General features: G+C 44.7%; 1 protein-coding gene across 2 annotated transcripts in view; it reads left to right on the forward strand.

Moving 5' to 3' along the window:
- Positions 1 to 21709, forward strand: part of SMARCAD1 (SNF2 related chromatin remodeling ATPase with DExD box 1) — a 690140-nt gene that overhangs the window by 74936 nt on the left and 593495 nt on the right. For both annotated transcript variants that reach the window (XM_069238045.1, XM_069238053.1), the window contains 2 exons: positions 2898 to 3069; positions 10807 to 10981. In XM_069238045.1, the coding sequence (XP_069094146.1) occupies positions 2898 to 3069; positions 10807 to 10981 (347 nt within the window). The remainder of the gene's footprint in view (positions 1 to 2897; positions 3070 to 10806; positions 10982 to 21709) is intronic.

Here is a 21709-nt window from a genome sequence, read left to right on the forward strand (position 1 = left end):
TCTTTTCACCTATACAGTGTAATCAGACTGAAGACTTTTTTTTTTTTTTATTAACATGATCTCTTTATGAAAATTACCCTCTTCAGCCGCCTGGATAAATCCCATAATTCACAAATAAGGACTGTTTGTTCATTTCTTTTGGTTATGCCTAGAAAGGGAAAAGAAAATGCAAATATTGCATCTGCTGGTAGAACAAAGCTAACTGAATGCTTATTATCAATTATGAATTGTGACTCGCTGTGCCAGAAACCACACCTCTTTCCCTAATTCTCCTGCATTGGAATGTCAGACTTGTTGTATGGTGGATCCCACACACTGACTAATATTTACCTCTTAAACATTCAGTACAGATGAGGAACCAATCTGAGAAAAGCGCTTGTGCTGAAACACTTTTTAAGTGCTTCTCCACCCTCACTCCCACATTTTATATTTAATGAAGTGTTTGCTGATCCAGCTAAAAACAGTTATAGAAATTTAATATCCTCTGCTGGAAAAGAAAGAATGTAGGAGTGCTATGGTTAGTTAAGTGACATTCTTGTATCCTGCAGTTGATTGATACAGGGAGTGCAGAATTATTAGGCAAGTTGTATTTTTGAGGATTAATTTTATTATTGAACAACAACCATGTTCTCAATGAACCCAAAAAACTAATTAATATCAAAGCTGAATATTTTTGGAAGTAGTTTTTAGTTTGTTTTTAGTTTTAGCTATGTTAGGGGGATATCTGTGTGTGCAGGTGACTATTACTGTGCATAATTATTAGGCAACTTAACAAAAAAAAATATATACCCATTTCAATTATTTATTATTACCAGTGAAACCAATATAACATCTCAACATTCACAAATATACATTTCTGACATTCAAAAACAAAACAAAACAAACAAATCAGTGACCAATATAGCCACCTTTCTTTGCAAGGACACTCAAAAGCCTGCCATCCATGGATTCTGTCAGTGTTTTGATCTGTTCACCATCAACATTGCGTGCAGCAGCAACCACAGCCTCCCAGACACTGTTCAGAGAGGTGTACTGTTTTCCCTCCTTGTAAATCTCACATTTGATGATGGACCACAGGTTCTCAATGGGGTTCAGATCAGGTGAACAAGGAGGCCATGTCATTAGATTTCCTTCTTTTATACCCTTTCTTGCCAGCCACGCTGTGGAGTACTTGGACGCGTGTGATGGAGCATTGTCCTGCATGAAAACCGTGTTTTTCTTGAAGGATGCAGACTTCTTCCTGTACCACTGCTTGAAGAAGGTGTCTTCCAGGAACTGGCAGTAGGACTGGGAGTTGAGCTTGACTCCATCCTCAACCCGAAAAGGCCCCACAAGCTCATCTTTGATGATACCAGCCCAAACCAGTACTCCACCTCCACCTTGCTGGCGTCTGAGTCGGACTGGAGCTCTCTGCCCTTTACCAATCCAGCCACGGGCCCATCCATCTGGCCCATCAAGACTCACTCTCATTTCATCAGTCCATAAAACCTTAGAAAAATCAGTCTTGAGATATTTCTTGGCCCAGTCTTGACGTTTCAGCTTGTGTGTCTTGTTCAGTGGTGGTCGTCTTTCAGCCTTTCTTACCTTGGCCATGTCTCTGAGTATTGCACACCTTGTGCTTTTGGGCACTCCAGTGATGTTGCAGCTCTGAAATATGGCCAAACTGGTGGCAAGTGGCATCGTGGCAGCTGCACGCTTGACTTTTCTCAGTTCATGGGAAGTTATTTTGCGCCTTGGTTTTTCCACACGCTTCTTGCGACCCTGTTGACTATTTTGAATGAAACGCTTGATTGTTCGATGATCACGCTTCAGAAGCTTTGCAATTTTAAGAGTGCTGCATCCCTCTGCAAGATATCTCACTATTTTTGACTTTTCTGAGCCTGTCAAGTCCTTCTTTTGACCCATTTTGCCAAAGGAAAGGAAGTTGCCTAATAATTATGCACACCTGATATAGGGTGTTGATGTCATTAGACCACACCCCTTCTCATTACAGAGATGCACATCACCTAATATGCTTAATTGGTAGTAGGCTTTCGAGCCTATACAGCTTGGAGTAAGACAACATGCATAAAGAGGATGATGTGGTCAAAATACTAATTTGCCTAATAATTCTGCACTCCCTGTAAGAAATGTTCACGCTTATTCCACTGCAGTGTTTGAGCCATTGGGCAGGTCTATTTGATGGAATCCCTGTGCCAGTCCTGAAAGAGTGGTGCCCCATCAACACTACTTAAATAGATATACGATTGGTCAGACTGTTTTGTGGGCCTTCTCTTGAAGATCTTTTGCAGTACTTGCTTATGCCCTCTACTTGTTCCAGTCTCACTGAGAAGTAAAATTCTGGTGAGACTCTGAGAATGAGAATTTCCTCTGTGTAAGAACCACAGTCACCAAACATCCCTCTGTATATCTCAACTCGAGTGAGCACAACTTTAGTCCCGTTGCGGGATTTACTGACCACAGCAACATTGTGGCCTGCCAGAGAATTTAGAGATGTGTGAACTTTTGAACTAAATTATACATTTGTTAACTGGGTCAAATTCTTGCCACAGGGCATGTTTCTATTATTAATCAGTGAAGGCCTCTCCACCCATTACCACAGTCTTCTTCCCCTTATTTCTTCATCTTTTACATGTGTAATTTGTTTACATTTAAATTCATTGCATCTAGATGTATATCAGGTAGGTATCTTAAAAATGTAGCTTACTTAGATTGGTCTTCTGCTGTTGATTCCTTCTGGACTAACAATACTGTTTTCTGAATGACTGGTCATGTTTTATAAATGGAATCGCATAAACATAATTTAATTTTATTGTCCTCAGCATAAAATGGATGCCAGAGGGGCACACAAATTAGAGATTTTAATGTAATTGTTCTAATTGTTTCATTTTTTTCAGAAATTGCAGTTCCAGAGACTCCAGAGTCAAAAATGTTTAATAATTCAGTTTCCATTAAAGAAAAACGAGTTACTTTTCCAGAAGTAGACTCTGAAGGAGAGTATGTGGCACCTGAACCCTTCTCTGATGAAGAACCCGAAAGTTTAGCCAAGGAGGGCAAAGAAATTAAAATGTAAGTAACTTTAGTAAATTTAAAATACCTCCCCACTTGAATGATTTCACAAGTCAGTCACATTTTTCTGAAACTCCAGCTTCTGCAAAACATGGCCAAAAGAGTTGCTGCAAACCTTCATCTGTTTCTTGGTTCCATCTCATCCCTCTCATTCTTATTTCTACCATTGTTAGAGGAGAAGTGGTAATTCACTATGTTCTCCAGTCACAACTTAACTCATGTCATTCTACATAATGTTATAGTTTTCACTTGGTCTTAGCCCATTCCCCTTGTAACATTACATGCTCTGGGCTCCTATTGAAGGTGTGGCTGAGAACTTGTCCGAGGCTTGCAGCCTGTGGCTTGGCCATCTATGAACAATATATGCTACCTGAAATGTAGAAACCCCAATGTCACCCTAGAACAATATACCTGCACTAGGCATGACTACGGGGTGCATGACTCAGGTCCACCCTATAACATCTCAAGATTATGCCGTCATGGAGAGGATTTAGGAATGCACTTGCTTCTATGTAATGCTCGACATTGCTTCCCAGACTTTTGTCTAAGTTATCTTGCAGGTATGAAACCGCAGTACTGCAGATTTACAAGCTTCTTGATATGTTTCTATGTTTCTACAACCAAAACTGTGGTATAGCTACACCTCTTGTAGAGAATATTTAGTATTTATAACAGTCTTTCTCGTGTCTTTGTTACTGTAAAATCTACAGTTTATCTGTGACATAAGTTTTTTTTTTTTTTTTTTTTTTCCCCATGTTTAGCACAAAGTAAATTAAAACAGTCACGTGATTTTACATTTTATTTTCAAACTTTTATAACAGTAATCTTAAAGTAGATCGATCTTCAGTTTTTAAAGTCCGCTTATATACTACCTTCTGGCTATTTCTACTAGCACAGACATTTATTGCAGCCAAGTGATTGATTATTATAATTACAACTTTTCATATTTGCTGAACTTTCTACTTGGTTTCTCATAAAGTTGTCCTTAATTATTGGGACTGAATAAATGGCATATGGTGTAAATGTGTGGCTTAATGGTGTCTCTAGAGGACCAGGGATTCTGTTGCTCCTAGGTGCACATCATACAGTGAAAATGCGTGATTTAACATTGCCTCAAGTTGTATGGACTTCTATTGTTGCTGGTTGAAATCCATAATGGGTTTACTGGTGGCACAACAGTACCTCCAGAGTTTGTTTGGGTTTATGTTGCTCCTTGGTGAACTCTTCAGATGCCTAACAGTGCCTTTAGAGGTTGGCTACAGTGGGCATGTGTGGTATCCAAGCAAAACCACCATTGTGGGAGCTCTTTCCTGTCCAGACATGCGAGCCTTGGAGCATACATCCATAGGTAAACATGCAGATCCAACTTGACTACAGAACTGTAATAAAGACTTGAATTGCTCCTAACATCTGACATTGTTAATCTCAAGTCATACAGGTTTGCGTAAGACACCTTGGCATTTCACTAATGGCTGAACCACTGCTACTTGCAAAGTCTGGCGACCACTTTCTGGGCCTCAGACGTAGCACCAAAACTAACACTAGCAGGTGACACTGCAATCAACGTATTTTCCTCATTCTTGCACTAGATGTTTGGGTAACTACCTACTCACCCAGTTGGGGAGAGCTCTGGGAACCCAACTAAAGGTGGTAAGATGTTACCAAAACCCACAATATGATAGTTCTATTTGTGTGTGCCTGGAAATGTAGTGTCTTCACACGTTAGTGATTGAGTTTGCTCACTAGTCTCACTGTTGCTTGTAAGTGAAAGGTGGACTAGTGATTTCCTGTGTACGGCCCTGACATCTTTAGAACCATGGAGAAAGTTGCTGCTTTTTACAGCACCTGTATTAAAATATACTGGATAAAAAACAAAGTTTTCAGACCAGATCTGAAAGGAAGCACAAAAACAATCAAGGTCCTCAAAATCTCCCAGAGTAATTTTTCCTCTGCTGCAGAAAATACATTTGTGTACCACACAAAACATTACCTACTTTGGGGTTTGCTTTTGTATTGGTCATTCACACAGAGACCAACAATATCCTTGCAGACAGACAGACCCCCCCCCCCCCCTCCCCTCCCGGTACACTTGCAGGTACCCAAGCAAACAAGCCTACATAAGTCTATGAAAACAGAACACTAGTACTACAGATGCCCATGCATACAGATCAACACAGAGAATGCAAATACAGTCTGTCAAAACCCAAACAAATTTACTTGAATGGCCCAGCTTACAGATGAATACAGGCTGCAGGTAAAGTTAATCATTAGCCCATGGGCAGACAATACATGTTTGGGACAAGGAAAAGTATGGATTAATGTCCTTCTAAATTTCAGACTCTCCTTTGGTCATGGGCATTGAATCTGAATGTACAATGATTGGAGTTTAATAACTAAAAATCAAAAAAGTGTTAGTGATCACAAAATATTGCATTATATGGTTGTATCTCAGTGTCTGTTGCATGGCTTAGAGGCTGACTTTCCCTCCCGAGGTGATTTCAAAGTGATACGTGGCAAATCAGAGTAATCTATGAGGACTACTACATGATTGCTGGCAGATATCCATAGTCTGAGTATTGAGTGATGTGCACACATGTTATGTTATGAGGATTTATAGAGCACATGGCTACCCACAGGCCTCCCGGCGCTATGCGTAAATCTTCAAAACACACATTGGACACAGATCAAAATAACCAAGTTTTAAGCAGACGACGGAAGGACAATACCTGACTGGTTAGTCGTAAACCTGTGGGCAAAGAGTTCCACAGCTTAGCCCCCAAATTGGCCATGGAGCTTCTGCACTATTTAGATTTTTTGTTAATGGGTTAACGGCCAAAGCTGCCGAAGAGGATCTAAGATTTCTAGCAGGGTTGTGGAAGGAGGCAAGAGTTCGCAAAAGCGGGGGGCCTTTGTTATAAAAGGCTCTGTGAATGCCACAGAGTGATTTAAATGTTATCCTTTGCTCAACTGGGAGCCAATGTAGAGTAGCAAGAGCTGATTTAGTCGATTTGTGTCTAAGTATATAAAAAAAGAAGGCGAGCGGCAGTGTTTTGCACCATCTGTATCTTCCTTTTGATATATTTCGGCACACCAAGGTACAGGGCAATACCATAATTCAGGCACAAAATAATGAGAGCTTGGATGATGAGCCTCTTAGCAATAGGTAGAAGTATTTTAAACACCTTTCTGAGGAGTGACAGTGTACCAAAGCAGGTGGAAGCAATTTTCTTAGCCTGATGGTCCATGGTTAGCCCTGGGTCGAGCCATATTTCTAAGCTCTTGATGTATTCCCTAGGTGGGGGAAGTTCACCTGATGAGTGAAGCATAGAAGAGCTAGAGTTTGGCAGAGAAAGATGGCCTAAGATCATAACCTCTCTCATCACCATTTAACTTGAGTTTGCATTCAGACATCCATTCAGACACTGCCCTTAAGCAAGGGGCAAGAGCTGTCTCCTATGAATTCTGTTTAGTTGAGATGGAGACTACCAGCTGGATATCATCCGCATATGACACTAGTGAAAGACCAAATGGCTCCACTATCTTCGTCAGTGGTGACCTATAGATGTTAAATAAAGCAGGGGTAAGTGATAATCCTTGAGGCACTTCACAGCTGCTATTAAAGCAGCTGAAGAGGAACAAATGTTCTAGTACCTGAAATTATCTTGCTTTAAAAAAAAAAAGTAATCCTAGAGCCTTGCCTGTCACTACAGTCTCCCTCGTTCTTTGAAGTAGGATGCTGTGATCCATAGTGTCAAAAGCGGCACTGAGATCTAGAATAATAATTGCATCTTAACATGTGCTGGTGATCATGATTACGGTACTGACACACTTGGCAGAATAGATGTTTTACTGGGATTTTTCTCTTTATGTAACTAGATAGTACATTATGGAATGGTAAAGGAGAGGCTTTGCAGTAATAAGTAGTAAATAGACCAGATTGAATAGACCATATGAAGCAGACTGGGCTGAATAGACTGCTATGTACTACTCTAAATAGACTGGGCTGAACTAGGTTACACTGGGCTGGAATGCACTAGATTTCAATGAATTGGACTGGGCTAGATTACAGTAGACAGCTACATAGGCTATGGTCTACCAAATAGTTTAGATGGTTTCTAGCCTGTGGTCAAGGGAACCCCTGGGGGTCTGCGACTGCTTAGAAAATTAAATATTATTAACAGACCAGGTCCTCAGCTTTCAGTAATGACTCAGTGGGTGGTCCCCAGATTCCAATAATGGTTCAGTGGAGGTCCCCGGGTTCCAGTATTAATAAAGTGAGGGTTCAAGGAAGTCAAAAGGTTGGGAGTCACTGGATTAGAATACAAAAATGAGAACTTTTAAACACGAACTAGACAGGTACTTATCCATCTCTTTGACACTTTTCCAGTTGCTCACAGCTATTGGCCTTTACGGCATTCCCCAATTTACCTGTTGGCCAGGTAGCATTTTTCTGCAACAAGTGGAGATGTAAATGTGAGAAATGCAGGTATATAGGCTGGAGACTGAAACAACGGGAACTGCATCAAGTTACTAAAGCAAATTATTAATCATTTGTAATATTTAAATCTACTTGTTGAGTGCACATGCTCCCAATGATGTCATGGTGCTATTTATGCAACCTAACTTACTCAGCTGGCAGTTCTCAGCGAAAAGCCACATTTTAAGAGCTTTACTTGGAGGAAACAAAGGTGCAATGGGAGTGCATTCTAGATGGATAGATGGGGAGCTCAATAATATTTGGAATCTCTGCAAATAGTGCTCTAATGTTTTCTATGTTTTATGAGGGATCTATACTCTTTCTAAAATATCCTGTTAGTATTAAACATAAATATTTAAGGTGTTAGTTACCTATGCAGAACACACTTGCAGATACCTGGCATCTTATTTCTTAAAATGAGGATCCTCTTCTGCATTCTAAGAGGCTCCTTAAATCTAACCAGGATACTTATATGTACTTTTACAATCCTTTTTGACTGAACTCCCAATACTAAACTTTATCCATGTAAAAGCTTGCTAAAAGCTTGATAATTGTTTCACAGGAAAAGTCCTACATCAGGTTATCCAACTTCTTAAACATACAGAGTCCAAATGCTGACTCTTGGCCACCAAGGAATGTGGCACTGCCTTGAAACGATCACAAGTATTTCTATACCTAAATAAAACAATAAAAATAAGGACAGAAAACCTTTGAGAACCTGATTTGATTCACTATATCAGCAAATAAGCTGACTTTTCCTCGAAAAAGGGCTGTGCCATTCATATAGCTGGAATTTCCAAATGTGTGCTTGGACTAACAGAAAACCTGTGTCCTCTCTCTGGCTTTATGATGAACAATCCTGCTTGCACCAGAGTTGTTATACAGCCTGAAAACCTGTTTTTGAGACATAACATGGGTGTGTATATCTCTTTGTGTGTAGTGATAATCCCTGCTTTATGTGAGGTTCCCATATTTAGGTGTAGGTTTCGAAGATAGTTCAGGTTTTATGCCGCTAAGCTTCATGCATAACCGAGAGTTTTACATTTGGTTCTGCATTTCTTAGCCAATGAAGGACATTTAGTGCTGCCTTGATGTTACATCTGCAGGGTGGTGGAATTTTATAAAATTACTGCTTGTTCAAGGAATGAGCTGCTTTAGAAATCGACTTGTCCTGTAATAAAAAATACACTTATGTCTTTTAGTCCCATGCACTGAGATGATCAATTATGACAGCATTCTTACTATATCACAACTCTGGTAAGAGCCTCACTGATTATTCCAACGCTCATTCTGCCAGTGTTTGGGTTCTAACATGGCTCTGTTTTTGCGACCTTTCAGCAAACATATGTACAGGCACTGAAAATAGGGGGCAAGGAGTATTTCCAGGATTTTGTTGCTGTGCGAGTCTTTGCATTCACACAAACATACATGATTAAGGGAATTCACCAGCTTCTCTCTAAACTCTTCCTACATTGCAAAATGTTGCAAATGTACTGTTGACAAAGGCAGGAGTAAATCTTTTTCAGGATTGGTGAAAAAAGGGGAAGTGGGAAAAGTGAACTTGCAATTACAACTGCGATTTTGAGGCCTACTCCTATAAACATTTGTAAATTCCTGAAAGTCCTAGATCTCCATCAGTGCAAGGATATATACCTCAGGGTGGACTTTAGTGCCTTTTTGTTTTTAAGTATTGGGATTCTAATTTATTTTCAATTGTCAATACCAATTTTACGCAGTGTAGGAAATTACCTCTTTTTGACATGGTTACCCCCCACTTTTTGCTTCCTATCATGTAATTTTAACATAAAGTGCACTGAATTCATGCTAACCAGGTCCCCAGTGCCAGATCTCTTTCCCAAAACTACACATTTTTTCCCCTATTGGTAAAACCTTTAGCACCCTCTTAAGTCCCTATTAAATGACACCCCTGGTACCTAGGGCCTGGGGTAATAGAGGGTCCCTAAGGGCTGCAGCACGAATTGTCACCTTAAGGGACCCCTCACCAAGCACATGACAGGTTGCCATTGCAGGCTGCGTGTCTTGGTGTAGGCAAAAGTCAAAACACAGTGTAGCACACAGCCTGTGTGCCATGTCCCCTAACTGCATGAAATACATATGTTACCCCTCTTGCAGGCCTTACAGCTCTACGGCAGGGTGCATTATACTACATGTGAGGGCATATCTGAATTCCCCAGCTACTTGATGGCTTCACTGAAGATAGGGATGTTTGGTATCTTAACATCTTGTATTGGGAAACCCACACTGATACCAGTGTTGGCTTTATCAATACATGCACCTAGAGGGAAACTTAGAGGTGCCCCCTGAGACCCTACCAGCCTCTGGTGTGATCGCTGACCAGTGTCTGCCAGCCTGTCACTGGACAGGTGCAATGCACGAGCAACCCAAATGTTCATGTGAACAGGAGTATCAGAATAGGACAAAAAAACAGCCATTCATGTGAAACTCATTTAACAACAATATGGAGTCAGGTAGGAAATACTACTTTTGAATAAAGCATAACAAGCAGCACTTTAAACCTGGAGTCAGTTTAGCAATCTGTCTAATATATGTCCAAACAGTAAGAAGCAACCAGTACCTGAACTTGTTGTGTAGGTCCAAATAATACCTTTATTTTCAAGACAAAAATACATAATATTGGTGACGGAACCAAGGTAGTACAAAAGTGCACCCTTCAGAACTGTTTTTAAAGCATGAGTTTTTAACGAATATCATAGCAATCATCATTTAACTTTAGTTTCTACAGATTTCCTGGAGACAGTCCCTAAAATTCCCTTACTCGTTATGCCATTACTCTGTCACTGTAGGGTTTTTTGCAACCCATATGAGCTTGATGAACTTAACCAGTAGTTATTTGTATGGCTGCATCAAATTTACATCACCATTCATGTACAAAATCCAGGCTGAAGCATGAGTGTTGCAATATATCCAGTGTGTCCCTGTTGCATGCATTACACAAGGTATTGTTCATAAGCTTGCTAGCAACTGGTGGGTGGTAACAAAATATGAAAGATCAGCAATAAAAGTATGCTGCGAACATTAGTATTATTTATTATTTAATTGAGACACATGATGTAAAATAAGTAATAACACTTCGTAATATAGTAAACTTCACTGTTATGGTACCACAATTTAAATTGCAGGCAATGTTGTCCTTATTACATTTGTGCTTCATTTAAATTGTGTGTTTTTTTTCTAAACAATCACCTGATCTTTAAATGTTTAAAATGTGTTTTAAATAGAAATGGTGATGCCAGTTGTTTTCCTAAAAACACTAAAGAGGAGAAGCCTACTGTTGAATCTGATCCTCTCAATGGTGCTGCCCACTCTTCATCGCAAGAAACACTTAGTGATGAGGGCAAGCTTAAAAAACTGCAGGCAATCTTTCCACAAAAAACTGAAGAGGAATTATTAAAGGTAATTGTTCAAACTCTATTTTGCACATTATTTGCCTCTTGAATTACTTGTAGTTGTTATGTATTATTAAGCATAAACATTAAAGCGTGATGTAGCAATAACCTTTTCAGAAGTGAAAATCCAATTGTGCATATTGGCATGAATAGCTTGTTATTTGGGTGTGTGTTGGATTGTAAGAGGCTGAGTTAAGTGTAAGATATTTGAGATCTGAATAACATAGTACCTCTGCGCGCCGTCAGGAGGCATCGGTCGACTCCACGGGCGTCATGTTTGCTGTGATGATGTTGCGGTCGTATATAGGCACCACCCTGGTGCGCTGACGTTAGTTCTTTTCTTTCCGCACCAGCCTACACGCAGATCCGGAGAGAGCTACCTCAGTCACTTTTTGACTCTGACGACACTTTTGTCTAATTCTTTTTGACGAGGTTGTGGCTGCATCGAGGGATGTCCAGCAAGACTGGTTTTAAGCCCTGCGACTTCTGTCACCGAACAGTGTTGGTGAAGGATCCACACCTCGCGTGTCTCTGGTGCCTGGAGCGCGATCACAACCTGAAGTACTGCTCAGTGTGTCAGGCCGTGAACCTGAAAGCTTTGGGGGGGGGGGGGATACCTAGAGCTCATGGTGGCCCAACACTACTCCGCGGCGCTCACGGTCTCGTTGAAGACGTCCCCACCACTCTTCATCCTCTACGTTATCGGGACATTCGGGTCATTAGAGAAAGAAGTCGAAGAAGGAAAAGGGTTCTTTGACTTCACCCCGTCCCTCAGATGATGTGACGCGGGAAGAGCATCAACACTCTAGACCTCCATCCTCGGAGCCTTCATCTGGGTCGGCCCCTTGCTTCTCGGGAGCCAGAGCCAGCCCTGCCCAGCTCAAAGCATTTTATGAGGCAATGCGCCTAATTTTTGGGCAAACTTACCCACCTTTGGCGCCCTCAGGCAGAGGTGAGTTGTTGGGGGGGCCCCTCGGTTTCTGGCCATGGCTCCGGAGGGCTCCTCCGGATGCAGTCGCGGATCCGTCCCAATGCTGGTTGTGCCACAGCGACCTTCCCAGCATCAGGTAAGACATCGACCCTTCCGATGTCGGTTGGGCCCACAATCGACATCAATCCCATTCTCATACCCGGAGCTGGAACAACGCCGCTCGATGCCGATTCTGTTCTCTATAGGCTCTCCTGGGCCCAGGGTTGATCCAGACCCTTATGCTTATGGGTATTTATACGGGGAGAGCTTGGAGTGGATGATGGACCCCTTAGAATACCAGCTTGACCCCCAAATGGACTGGGTGCAGGATTTGGGTGACGCCAGTGGTCTAGGCACCTCCCCTGACACTGGTATGCTCTTTCGCCTCCTACTGTGGCTACATAGGAGGGTGCCTCAAACTCCATGGTGGTGAGAAGGGCAGCTGAGGTCTTGGACCTCGAGCTACCTTGTGTGGAGGTTAGGCCTAATATCCTAACCGATGTGCTTCAGCTGTGGTCTTCCACATCAGAACTACTCTTTCCCTTTGAGGCATGGACGGATGTCCTTTTGGGTACTTAGTCCAGACCCAGCACAGGGGCTCCAGTGAATAGGACGATTGCCCGCCGCCATCGGCCTGCGCCGACAGACCCAACATTTCTTACCCAACACCCCACGCCTGAGAGCCTCATTATCCAGGCTTCCTCTTCATCTGGCGCATTCCCTGCCACACCCCCGGATAGGGTATCAAAAAGACTGGACAACTTGGGGAAGAAGTAGTTTTCTTCCAACACTCTAGTGCTGCGGTCCGTGAACACCGCATACCTTTTAGGCCGCTATTGCCATACTCTCTGGGATATGGTTGCACAAGTGCTGCCTAGAGTTCCGGAGGAGGCCTGGACTATCCTTTCCCAAGCCGTAACAGATGGGAGGGACGTAGCGAAGTTCGTGATTTGTTGTGGACTGGATACGACCGACTCTCTGGGCAGATCGGTTGCATCGACGTTGGCATTGAGATGCCACACCTAGCTGAGAACATCTGGCTTCTGAGGGGATGTCCAGCAATCCTTGACGGACATGCCCTTTGATGGCCCACATCTCTTTAGAGACCAGGCTGGCTCAGCGCTCGAGCGCTTCAAGGATTCCCGAGCCACGGCCCAGTCCCTTGGTCTCACGCCTGCTCCTAGACCCCAGCAGTCTGCCTTTCGTGGCTACGGAAGGGACACCCAACTGCGTCCTTCCTCCCCCTGGCCATTGACCCGCGCATGCTGTACAGCCTCTGCACGGACGTGGAACTCCACGCCCCTGGGATCAGGGAGTCAGCGGGTCGCCCAGTCCACCCCAGGCCCCGCTTCAGCCTCCAAACCTTCCTACTCTGCAGGTACACCAGGAACCAGTTGGCGGCAGGATTCACCATCACCTGCCCCAATGGCAATCCATAACCTCGGACAGGTGGGTTCTCCAGATTGTCCAAAGGGGCTACTCCCTCCCCTTGGAGACACCTCCCCCAGCCATGCCACCTTCATACAGTCACATATCGGACGATCATATGGCGAGGAAGTCCGCGGGGAAGTCCAAGTCCTTTTGGCCAAAGGAGCAATAGAGCGGTTTACGTTGCCAGAAGTAGGTCGTTATTCCTGGTACTTTATGGTGCTGAAAAAGGACAAAGGTCCTCGTCCCATATTAAATCTTGGGTCCCTCAACCTCTTCCTCAAGAAGAAGTTCAAAATGATGACATTGGCTCAGGTCCTACCTGCCCTGGATCCTGGAGTCTGGATGGTATCGTTGGACTTGCAGGATGCATACTTCTTTCCCGTATTGCCGGCCCACAGACGTTACCTTTGATTTGCAGTAGGTCATGAGCATTTTCAGTTTACCATGCTTCCTTTTGACCTTACCAGTGCCCCTCGGGTGTTCAAAAAAGCGATGGTAGTGGTGGCAGCTCATCTGCGCAGGTTAGGGGGTCCCAGTCTTTCTCCTACCTCGATGATTGGCTGTTGAAAGCAAACTCACCCCAGAAAGTAGTCTCCCACGTTCAGACTATGGCAAACCTTTTGCATTCGCTGAGGTTCACTATCAACGTGCCGAAGTCACACCTGACTCCTTCTCAGATGCTCCCTTTCTTCTGAGCTTTTCTGGATACAGTGCAGTTTCGGGCATATCCTCCCGAAAAGCGAGTCCAGGATATTCGGGCTATGATACCGATGTTGATACTGATGTTTCTGCCTCTATCCTGGATTTCGGTGAGAATGACTCTGAGGCTGCTGGGCCTCATGGCCTCTTGAATCCTGCTATTTCAAAAGGCCAGATGGCCTATGTAGGCTTTGCAGTGGGACCTGAAGTTCCAGTAGGCGCAGCATCAGGGGTATCTCTCCGACAAGGTCCGGATCTCGGAAGGAACTGAGAGAGACCTGCAGTGGTGGTTAACGAATCGGGATTGGGCCAAAGGCAGATCACTCTCCTGTCCCCAACCAGATCTTACAGTCGTGACATATGCGTCACTCCTGAGATGGGGCGGCCACATGGGAGAGGCAGAGGTCAGAGACCTCTGGTGTCCGGCGGAAACCGGCCTCCATATCAATCATCTGGAGCTCTGAGCGATTCGACTAGCATTAAAAGCATTCAAATGAGTGCAGGTGTTCACAGACAACACCACTGCCATGTGGTACTGCCACAAACAAGGCGGGGTGGGGTCGTGGACCCTTTGTCAAGAGGCTTTTCGCCTCTTGACTTGGCTGGAACATCAGGGCATTTCCCTGGTGGGCTCTTTGAATGCCAAAGCAGACTAACTTGGCCAATGATGTGTGATCGAGCACAAATGGCGTCTCCATTCGGAGGTGGCGCAAGGTCTTTTCCTTCAGTGGGGAGAACCTTGGGACTTGTTCGCCTCCATAGAGAACGCACGATGTCAGCTGTTTTGCGTGTTGGAGTTTCCAAGGCCTCATGTACGCCTTTCCCCCTATACCACTCCTGCCCAGAGTTCTGAAGATCAGGCAAGACCGGGCCCAAGATATAATGGTGGCTCTGGTCTGGGCACGAGGAGTCTGGTATCCCGAGCTGTTGAGCATGGCCATAGCTCCTCCGATAAGACTGTCTCTTCAGGAGGATCTTCTGTTGCAGCAGCAGGGGAGGGTCCTCCATCCGAACCTGTCCACCCTCCGCCTCCTGGCGTGGAGATTGAGCGGCGACAGTTGACATCTTTTGACCTCCCACCTTGTTGTGTAGCCATTTTAGTAATAGCTCCATGCACGTTATTTTAACTCACTAGGCCGCTGTGCACTTTAACCTAGATATATTTTATTCAGCTTTGCTTTATTATTGCTACAATAACCATGTTTACGGTCTTGCTTTATTTTCAGTTTATCTAACTGTTTCTGCCTAGGCCAGCACTCTGTTCTCAAACAAGACATTCTTGATCCCTTCTTCCAAGGCTACAGCACGGTACATTGCCAGTAAACGTGGTATAAGTTTAGTCTCCAACATTCGAGAAAACACACATCCTTATGTAGGGACACTTTCTCAGAACATCAGCTGTGGTGTTATAAAAACACATCCTTGTCCCTTACACGTTAGAGGGAGATTCCAGCCAGAGAACCATGACTGTATGCTGATTGCTGAATGCCTCGCTACAGATGCTAACGCAGACCGCAGGCCGTTGCTTGGGTATGGGGGTTGATGTCTTCTCAGGGGAACCTGAAGGGCAGAATTAGAGATTAACATGCTGTGCTCTATCACAGCCTAGGTAGGTGCTAGTCCATTGATTATAGTGACAATATGATAGCATTGTTTTTATGCTTCACTCTTCTCGTCACAATTTTAATACTGTCCTGTTGTGTCGTCCTGGTTATTGCAGCTCACGCTTTCCTATCCAAGATGCAGTTGTTTTATTAAATTAATTGTTGAAACATATACTGCTTCTGTTTGTCATTTATATATGAGACTGAATTGTAAATGAGAAAAGCAGATGAGACATGAGTGACCACAACTTCCCTGAGAAGCCAAGTATGTCATGCGCTCGGCTGCCCGGTCATCCCTATCCTTGGGTAGAGATGAGGCACTGCTAGTTAGCCGGAGAATACCCGGATTGGAGCGACAGGTGTCACCCGCAGTGAATTAGACTTAGTCTCCCACATCGTGGGCGATTCTGCAGCTCAAAATCCAGTAGTCTGATTTAGAATAATGAGAGCCTATGCGACAACCTGAAGTCTGTAACGTTATCTTGGCGTCCCTCAGCCAAAACCGTATACGCCTGTTGGAAGAAATTTGTGGCATGGTGCATCAAAAAATCTGTTGATCCTCTATCTGCTCCTCTTTCTCAAGTCCTCCTCTTTATTCTTTCCCTTGCCCAGCAAAGCTCCACCGTGGACACTCTTAAGGGATATCTTTCTGCTATCTTGAGGTTACTAGATCAGCCTTTTTTTAGTTAAATCTGCTATTGTTGGGAGGTTTCTTAAAGGCCTCTCATATCTCTTTCCTCCTATCCCATTTATCATGACCCAATGGGATCTAAACCTGCTATTAACATACCTTATGTGTGCCCCGTTTGAGCCGCTTCATAACTGCCCTTTATGGCTTTTAACCATCAAGACTGTCTTTTTAGTTGCCATTACCTCTGCCCGCAGAGTAGGTGAGCTCCAGGCACTTTCATCTAAACCACCTTTCCTGGCAATACATCCTGACAAAGTGGTACTTCACACAAGGGCTTCTTTCCTACCTAAAGTAGTGACACCCATCCACGTCGGACAGTCCATCACCTTGCCTACCTTTTATGCGCCCCCACACCCCTCCAATGAAGGAGAAACTCCACTGTCTGGACCCAAAAATAGCGTTGTGGTTCTACCTTGATCGTACCAAAGACTTCCAGGTGGATGATCAAATCTGTGGGATATGTGGGGGGCTAAGAAGAGGAAAGCGGTGTAGAAGAGGACCATTTCTCGATGGGGGCTCTTATGTATCAAAATGTGCTACGCTCTGGCTAGGAAGCAACCTCCTGAAGGTTTGCATGCTCACTTCATCAGAGCTAATGCTGCTACCATAGCGCTAGCACAGGGCGTTCCAGTCCTGGACATCTGTCCGGCAGCGATGTGGGCATCTCTGCACACTTTTACCAAACACTACTGCTTGGATAGTCAGGTCCGCAGGGACGGCTACTTTGGTCGTTCGGTCCTGCAGGACTTCTTGGTGTGATCTTGGTTTGGAGCCCTCCACCAGGGATGGCATTGCTCTGGGTTTCTATTCAAAGGTAAGGTATCTGAAACTTGAAGTCTCTATCAGATGTACAAGTTATGTACCTTCGGTGATGATACATCTGGTAGAGACATATTCTATTTGCAGATTCCTTACTGACCTACCCATACTCCCCGCACTGCAAACTGATATCTAGGGACGGGAACTTCCCCTTAAGGGCCCTAGTTTTGGGACACCACTCATTGTTCTTCATGGCTCCGCACTACTGGTGTGGAAAGTCGAGAAAAGAAACTGACGTCAGCGCTCCGGGATGGCGCCTACATACAACCACGACGTCATCACTGCGAACGCGATGCCATTGAAGCCCGCGGAGTCGACCGAAGCCACCTGACGGTGCGCAGAGGTACTGCTCGAAGAGAAATCTACAGATCCAGACTGACGCCTGGGGAAATTCAAAGGTAAGGAATCCAACTAGAATATGTCTCTACCAGATATATCGTTACCAAAGGTAAGTAACTTGTACATTTGGAAGTGCTTGAAATGCATTTCGGTGCAGCTATTAGGTCTTGTGAGGGGGAAAAAAGTTTTGATAGGAACCTGTAAGTTGGGGGAGGTTTATTTTAAGGGCTTTTAAATATTTCTTTATAAATCTTTGTTTAACTGACTCTGCCATAACAGCTGTCTGGTTGCAGTTAGTCCCTAAAAAATGTTTTGCAGCATGAACCTTACTTTGATTCACACACCCTTTTATTTTAACCTCACTCCCTGTCTCTGTGCAGAAAGAATCAACCACTATTTGAAGTCCTGTCCTTCCTGGGATCTCACATGTGCATCCTGAACATGAGGTCCATCTTGACATTCTTTTTCTGCAGTTGTGTCAAGAAGCTATGGCCACAGCTCCAGGATTGTCATAGTATGATTTAAGGAAGGTGGAGACAGAAAACCGAGCAAGCCAACTAAAAAACAGATACAGACTCCATCAACAAATCATGTTGAAGAAACCGTGAAAGCCCTAAAGAATACAGAAACACAGGGTTGGCCTTGTGGGAGGACTGCTCATATGGGTGGAGAATGTGCAACCAGGTGGATGGAACAGTCAAGGTAAATGAAGAATGCCCCCTTGGGTTCTGTCCCATGTGCCACTACAAGTTTGCCAAAAAGGACAACCCCAAAGTCTGCAGTCTCTACATTCTGAAGGACCACATCACTGAAGGTTATGAGGCGTGCACGGAGTTTCAATCTGAGATGTTAAAAAGTTAGAGAAAAACAGAGGTGGGTACATTACGCAATGATACATGCAGAGCAAAATCCTAAAAAAAAAAAGGCACAGTGGGAAGTGAAACACAAAAGGCAGACACAGCTCACAGCTATCAGGTACTCCTTGAAGAGGGAGTAAGGAAAATCATGCTTTCTTTTGGAAAGCCTCACAACCTCCTAAAAGAAGGGCAATATCCCCTAATTCTCAGCCAGTAGAAGACAAACTCGAAAAGTGGAATAAAAATTCCACACATATATCAAGGGCAATACGATGGCAGATTCCATCATTGTAGCCACAGACCGGAAGACAACTCACAGCCTGAGGTCAAATAAAAGAGCAAGAGAGTGTGGAGATGGTGGCGCGAAAGATAGGAGAGTGGCATGCCCTTAATGGAGTATAGTAATCTCGAATACACTCCTCAACCTATTTTGTCATCAGGAGATTGAGGAGCTGATGTAGCCCCCCCCCCCCTCCAACTGTACAAAAAGTGGGACAAAACCATCATTTTGGTGGTCACAGCCAACACCTATATTTGATGCAGGTGATACAGTGAGCAGATACGTGTACAGGCACTTCCCTTAGGGAGGCACACAAGGCTTTCAATATCAAGATTCAAGTAGGAGGCCAAATCCTGAGTCATAAATGTACCCTTTTTCATGTGGAAACATCTATTTGACTCTGTAGTAGATGACACCCTTTATCAAATGAGAAAGAAAAATGAGGCTGCAAAAGCCATCCAGGAGTTACAGGTCTGGGGTCCAATCACAAGACATAAAATACTGGTAAGGAGAGGATTTAGAAGAGTGGGCTTCCAACCACGTACTGGACAACAGCATTTGCAGTGCACATAAGTGGACAAACAATGATCCCTCAATGACAGTTACCTGTGACTCCATTGTAACCCATTTGTCGCAGAGCCAGGGGAAGAGGCTTAACCTGCAAAGTGCCAGGTAACTTTCAGGTCAAAGCCCCCAATATTCCACACCAGTAGGGACACAATTAGGAGGCTCTGTCCAGGAATGGAGGATAAGTGGATACTGAACATCATACAACTCTTATATTACATTGAACTCTTCTTACAAAGGCCACCAAGAAGGAGGTCAAGACTGAGAACTCATACCAAAGAAGAACTAGTCTGTTTACAGCAAAAAATAGAAGAAATGGAAGAACTCGTCTAAAAACAAGCAATAAATTAGGTGCCAAGGAAATCCTGGCAGCGATGGAGCAAACCTACCTATATCAGAAGGGGCAATCTTGGATATTGAGGACTTTTGTGATACTCATAGGAAACATGGCCTCATGCATGCCATAAATTCCAGATGTCAGATTTCTTATAAGTGCAGTCCAAGAGTGGCTCCAGTGCCAGAGATCACAAGTGTAGGAAGTTGGCTCTGTATGTGCTATTTCAAAGTAAGGAATAGCATGCAGAGTCCAAGGGTTCCCCTTAGAGGTAAAATAGTGGTAAAAAGAGATAATACTAATGCTCTATTTTGTGGTAGTGTGGTCGAGCAATAGGCTTATCCAAGGAGTAGTGTTAAGCATTTGTTGTACATACACAAGACAATAAATGAGGTACACACACTCAGAGACAAATCCAGCCAATAGGTTTTGTATAGAAAAATATCTTTTCTTAGTTTATTTTAAGAACCACAGGTTCAAATTCTACATGTAATATCTCATTCGAAAGGTATTGCAGGTAAGTACTTTAGGAACTTTAAATCATAAAAATTGCATGTATACTTTTCAAGTTATTGACAAATAGCTGTTTTAAAAGTGGACACAGTGCAATTTTCACAGTTCCTAGGGGAGGTAAGTATTTGTTAGGTTAACCAGGTAAGTAGGACACTTACAGGGCTTAGTTCTTGGTCCAAGGTAGCCCACCGTTGGGGGTTCAGAGCAACCCCAAAGTCACCACACCAGCAGCTCAGGGCCGGTCAGGTGCAGAGTTCAAAGTGGTGCCCAAAACGCATAGGCTTCAATGGAGAAGGGGGTGCCCCGGTTCCAGTCTGCCAGCAGGTAAGTACCCGCGTCTTCGGAGGGCAGACCAGGGGGGTTTTGTAGGGCACCGGGGAGGACACAAGCCCACACAGAAATTTCACCCTCAGCAGCGCGGGGGCGGCCGGGTGCAGTGTAGAAACAAGCGTCGGGTTTGTAGTGTTAGTCTATGGGAGATCTCGGGATCTCTTCAGCGCTGCAGGCAGGCAAGGGGGGGGTTCCTCGGGGAAACCTCCACTTGGGCAAGGGAGAGGGACTCCTGGGGGTCACTTCTCCAGTGAAAGTCCGTTCCTTCAGGTCCTGGGGGCTGCGGGTGCAGGGTCTCTCCCAGGCGTCGGGACTTAGGATTCAAAGAGTCGCGGTCAGGGGAAGCCTCGGGATTCCCTCTGCAGGCGGCGCTGTGGGGGCTCAGGGGGGACAGGTTTTGGTACTCACAGTATCAGAGTAGTCCTGGGGTCCCTCCTGAGGTGTTGGATCTCCACCAGCCGAGTCGGGGTCGCCGGGTGCAGTGTTGCAAGTCTCACGCTTCTTGCGGGGAGCTTGCAGGGTTCTTTCAAGGCTGCTGGAAACAAAGTTGCAGCCTTTCTTGGAGCAGGTCCGCTGTCCTCGGGAGTTTCTTGCCTTTTCGAAGCAGGGGCAGTCCTCAGAGGATGTCGAGGTCGCTGGTCCCTTTGGAAGGCGTCGCTGGAGCAGGATCTTTGGAAGGCAGGAGACAGGCCGGTGAGTTTCTGGAGCCAAGGCAGTTGTCGTGTTCTGGTCTTCCTCTGCAGGGGTTTTCAGCTAGGCAGTCCTTCTTCTTGTAGTTGCAGGAATCTAATTTTCTAGGGTTCAGGTTAGCCCTTAAATACTAAATTTAAGGGCGTGTTTAGGTCTGGGGGGTTAGTAGCCAATGGCTACTAGCCCTGAGGGTGGGTACACCCTCTTTGTGCCTCCTCCCAAGGGGAGGGGGTCACAATCCTAACCCTATTGGGGGAATCCTCCATCTGCAAGATGGAGGATTTCTAAAAGTTAGTCACTTCAGCTCAGGACACCTTAGGGGCTGTCCTGACTGGCCAGTGACTCCTCCTTGTTGCTTTCTTTGTTCCCTCCAGCCTTGCTGCCAAAAGTGGGGGCCGTGGCCGGAGGGGGCGGGCAACTCCACTAAGCTGGAGTGCCCTGCTGGGCTGTGACAAAGGGGTGAGCCTTTGAGGCTCACCGCCAGGTGTCACAGCTCCTGCCTGGGGGAGGTGTTAGCATCTCCACCCAGTGCAGGCTTTGTTACTGGCCTCAGAGTGACAAAGGCACTCTCCCCATGGGGCCAGCAACATGTCTCTGGTGTGGCAGGCTGC

This window comes from Pleurodeles waltl, chromosome 1_2, assembly GCF_031143425.1.
Source record: "Pleurodeles waltl isolate 20211129_DDA chromosome 1_2, aPleWal1.hap1.20221129, whole genome shotgun sequence".
NCBI classification, from domain to species: domain Eukaryota; kingdom Metazoa; phylum Chordata; class Amphibia; order Caudata; family Salamandridae; genus Pleurodeles; species Pleurodeles waltl.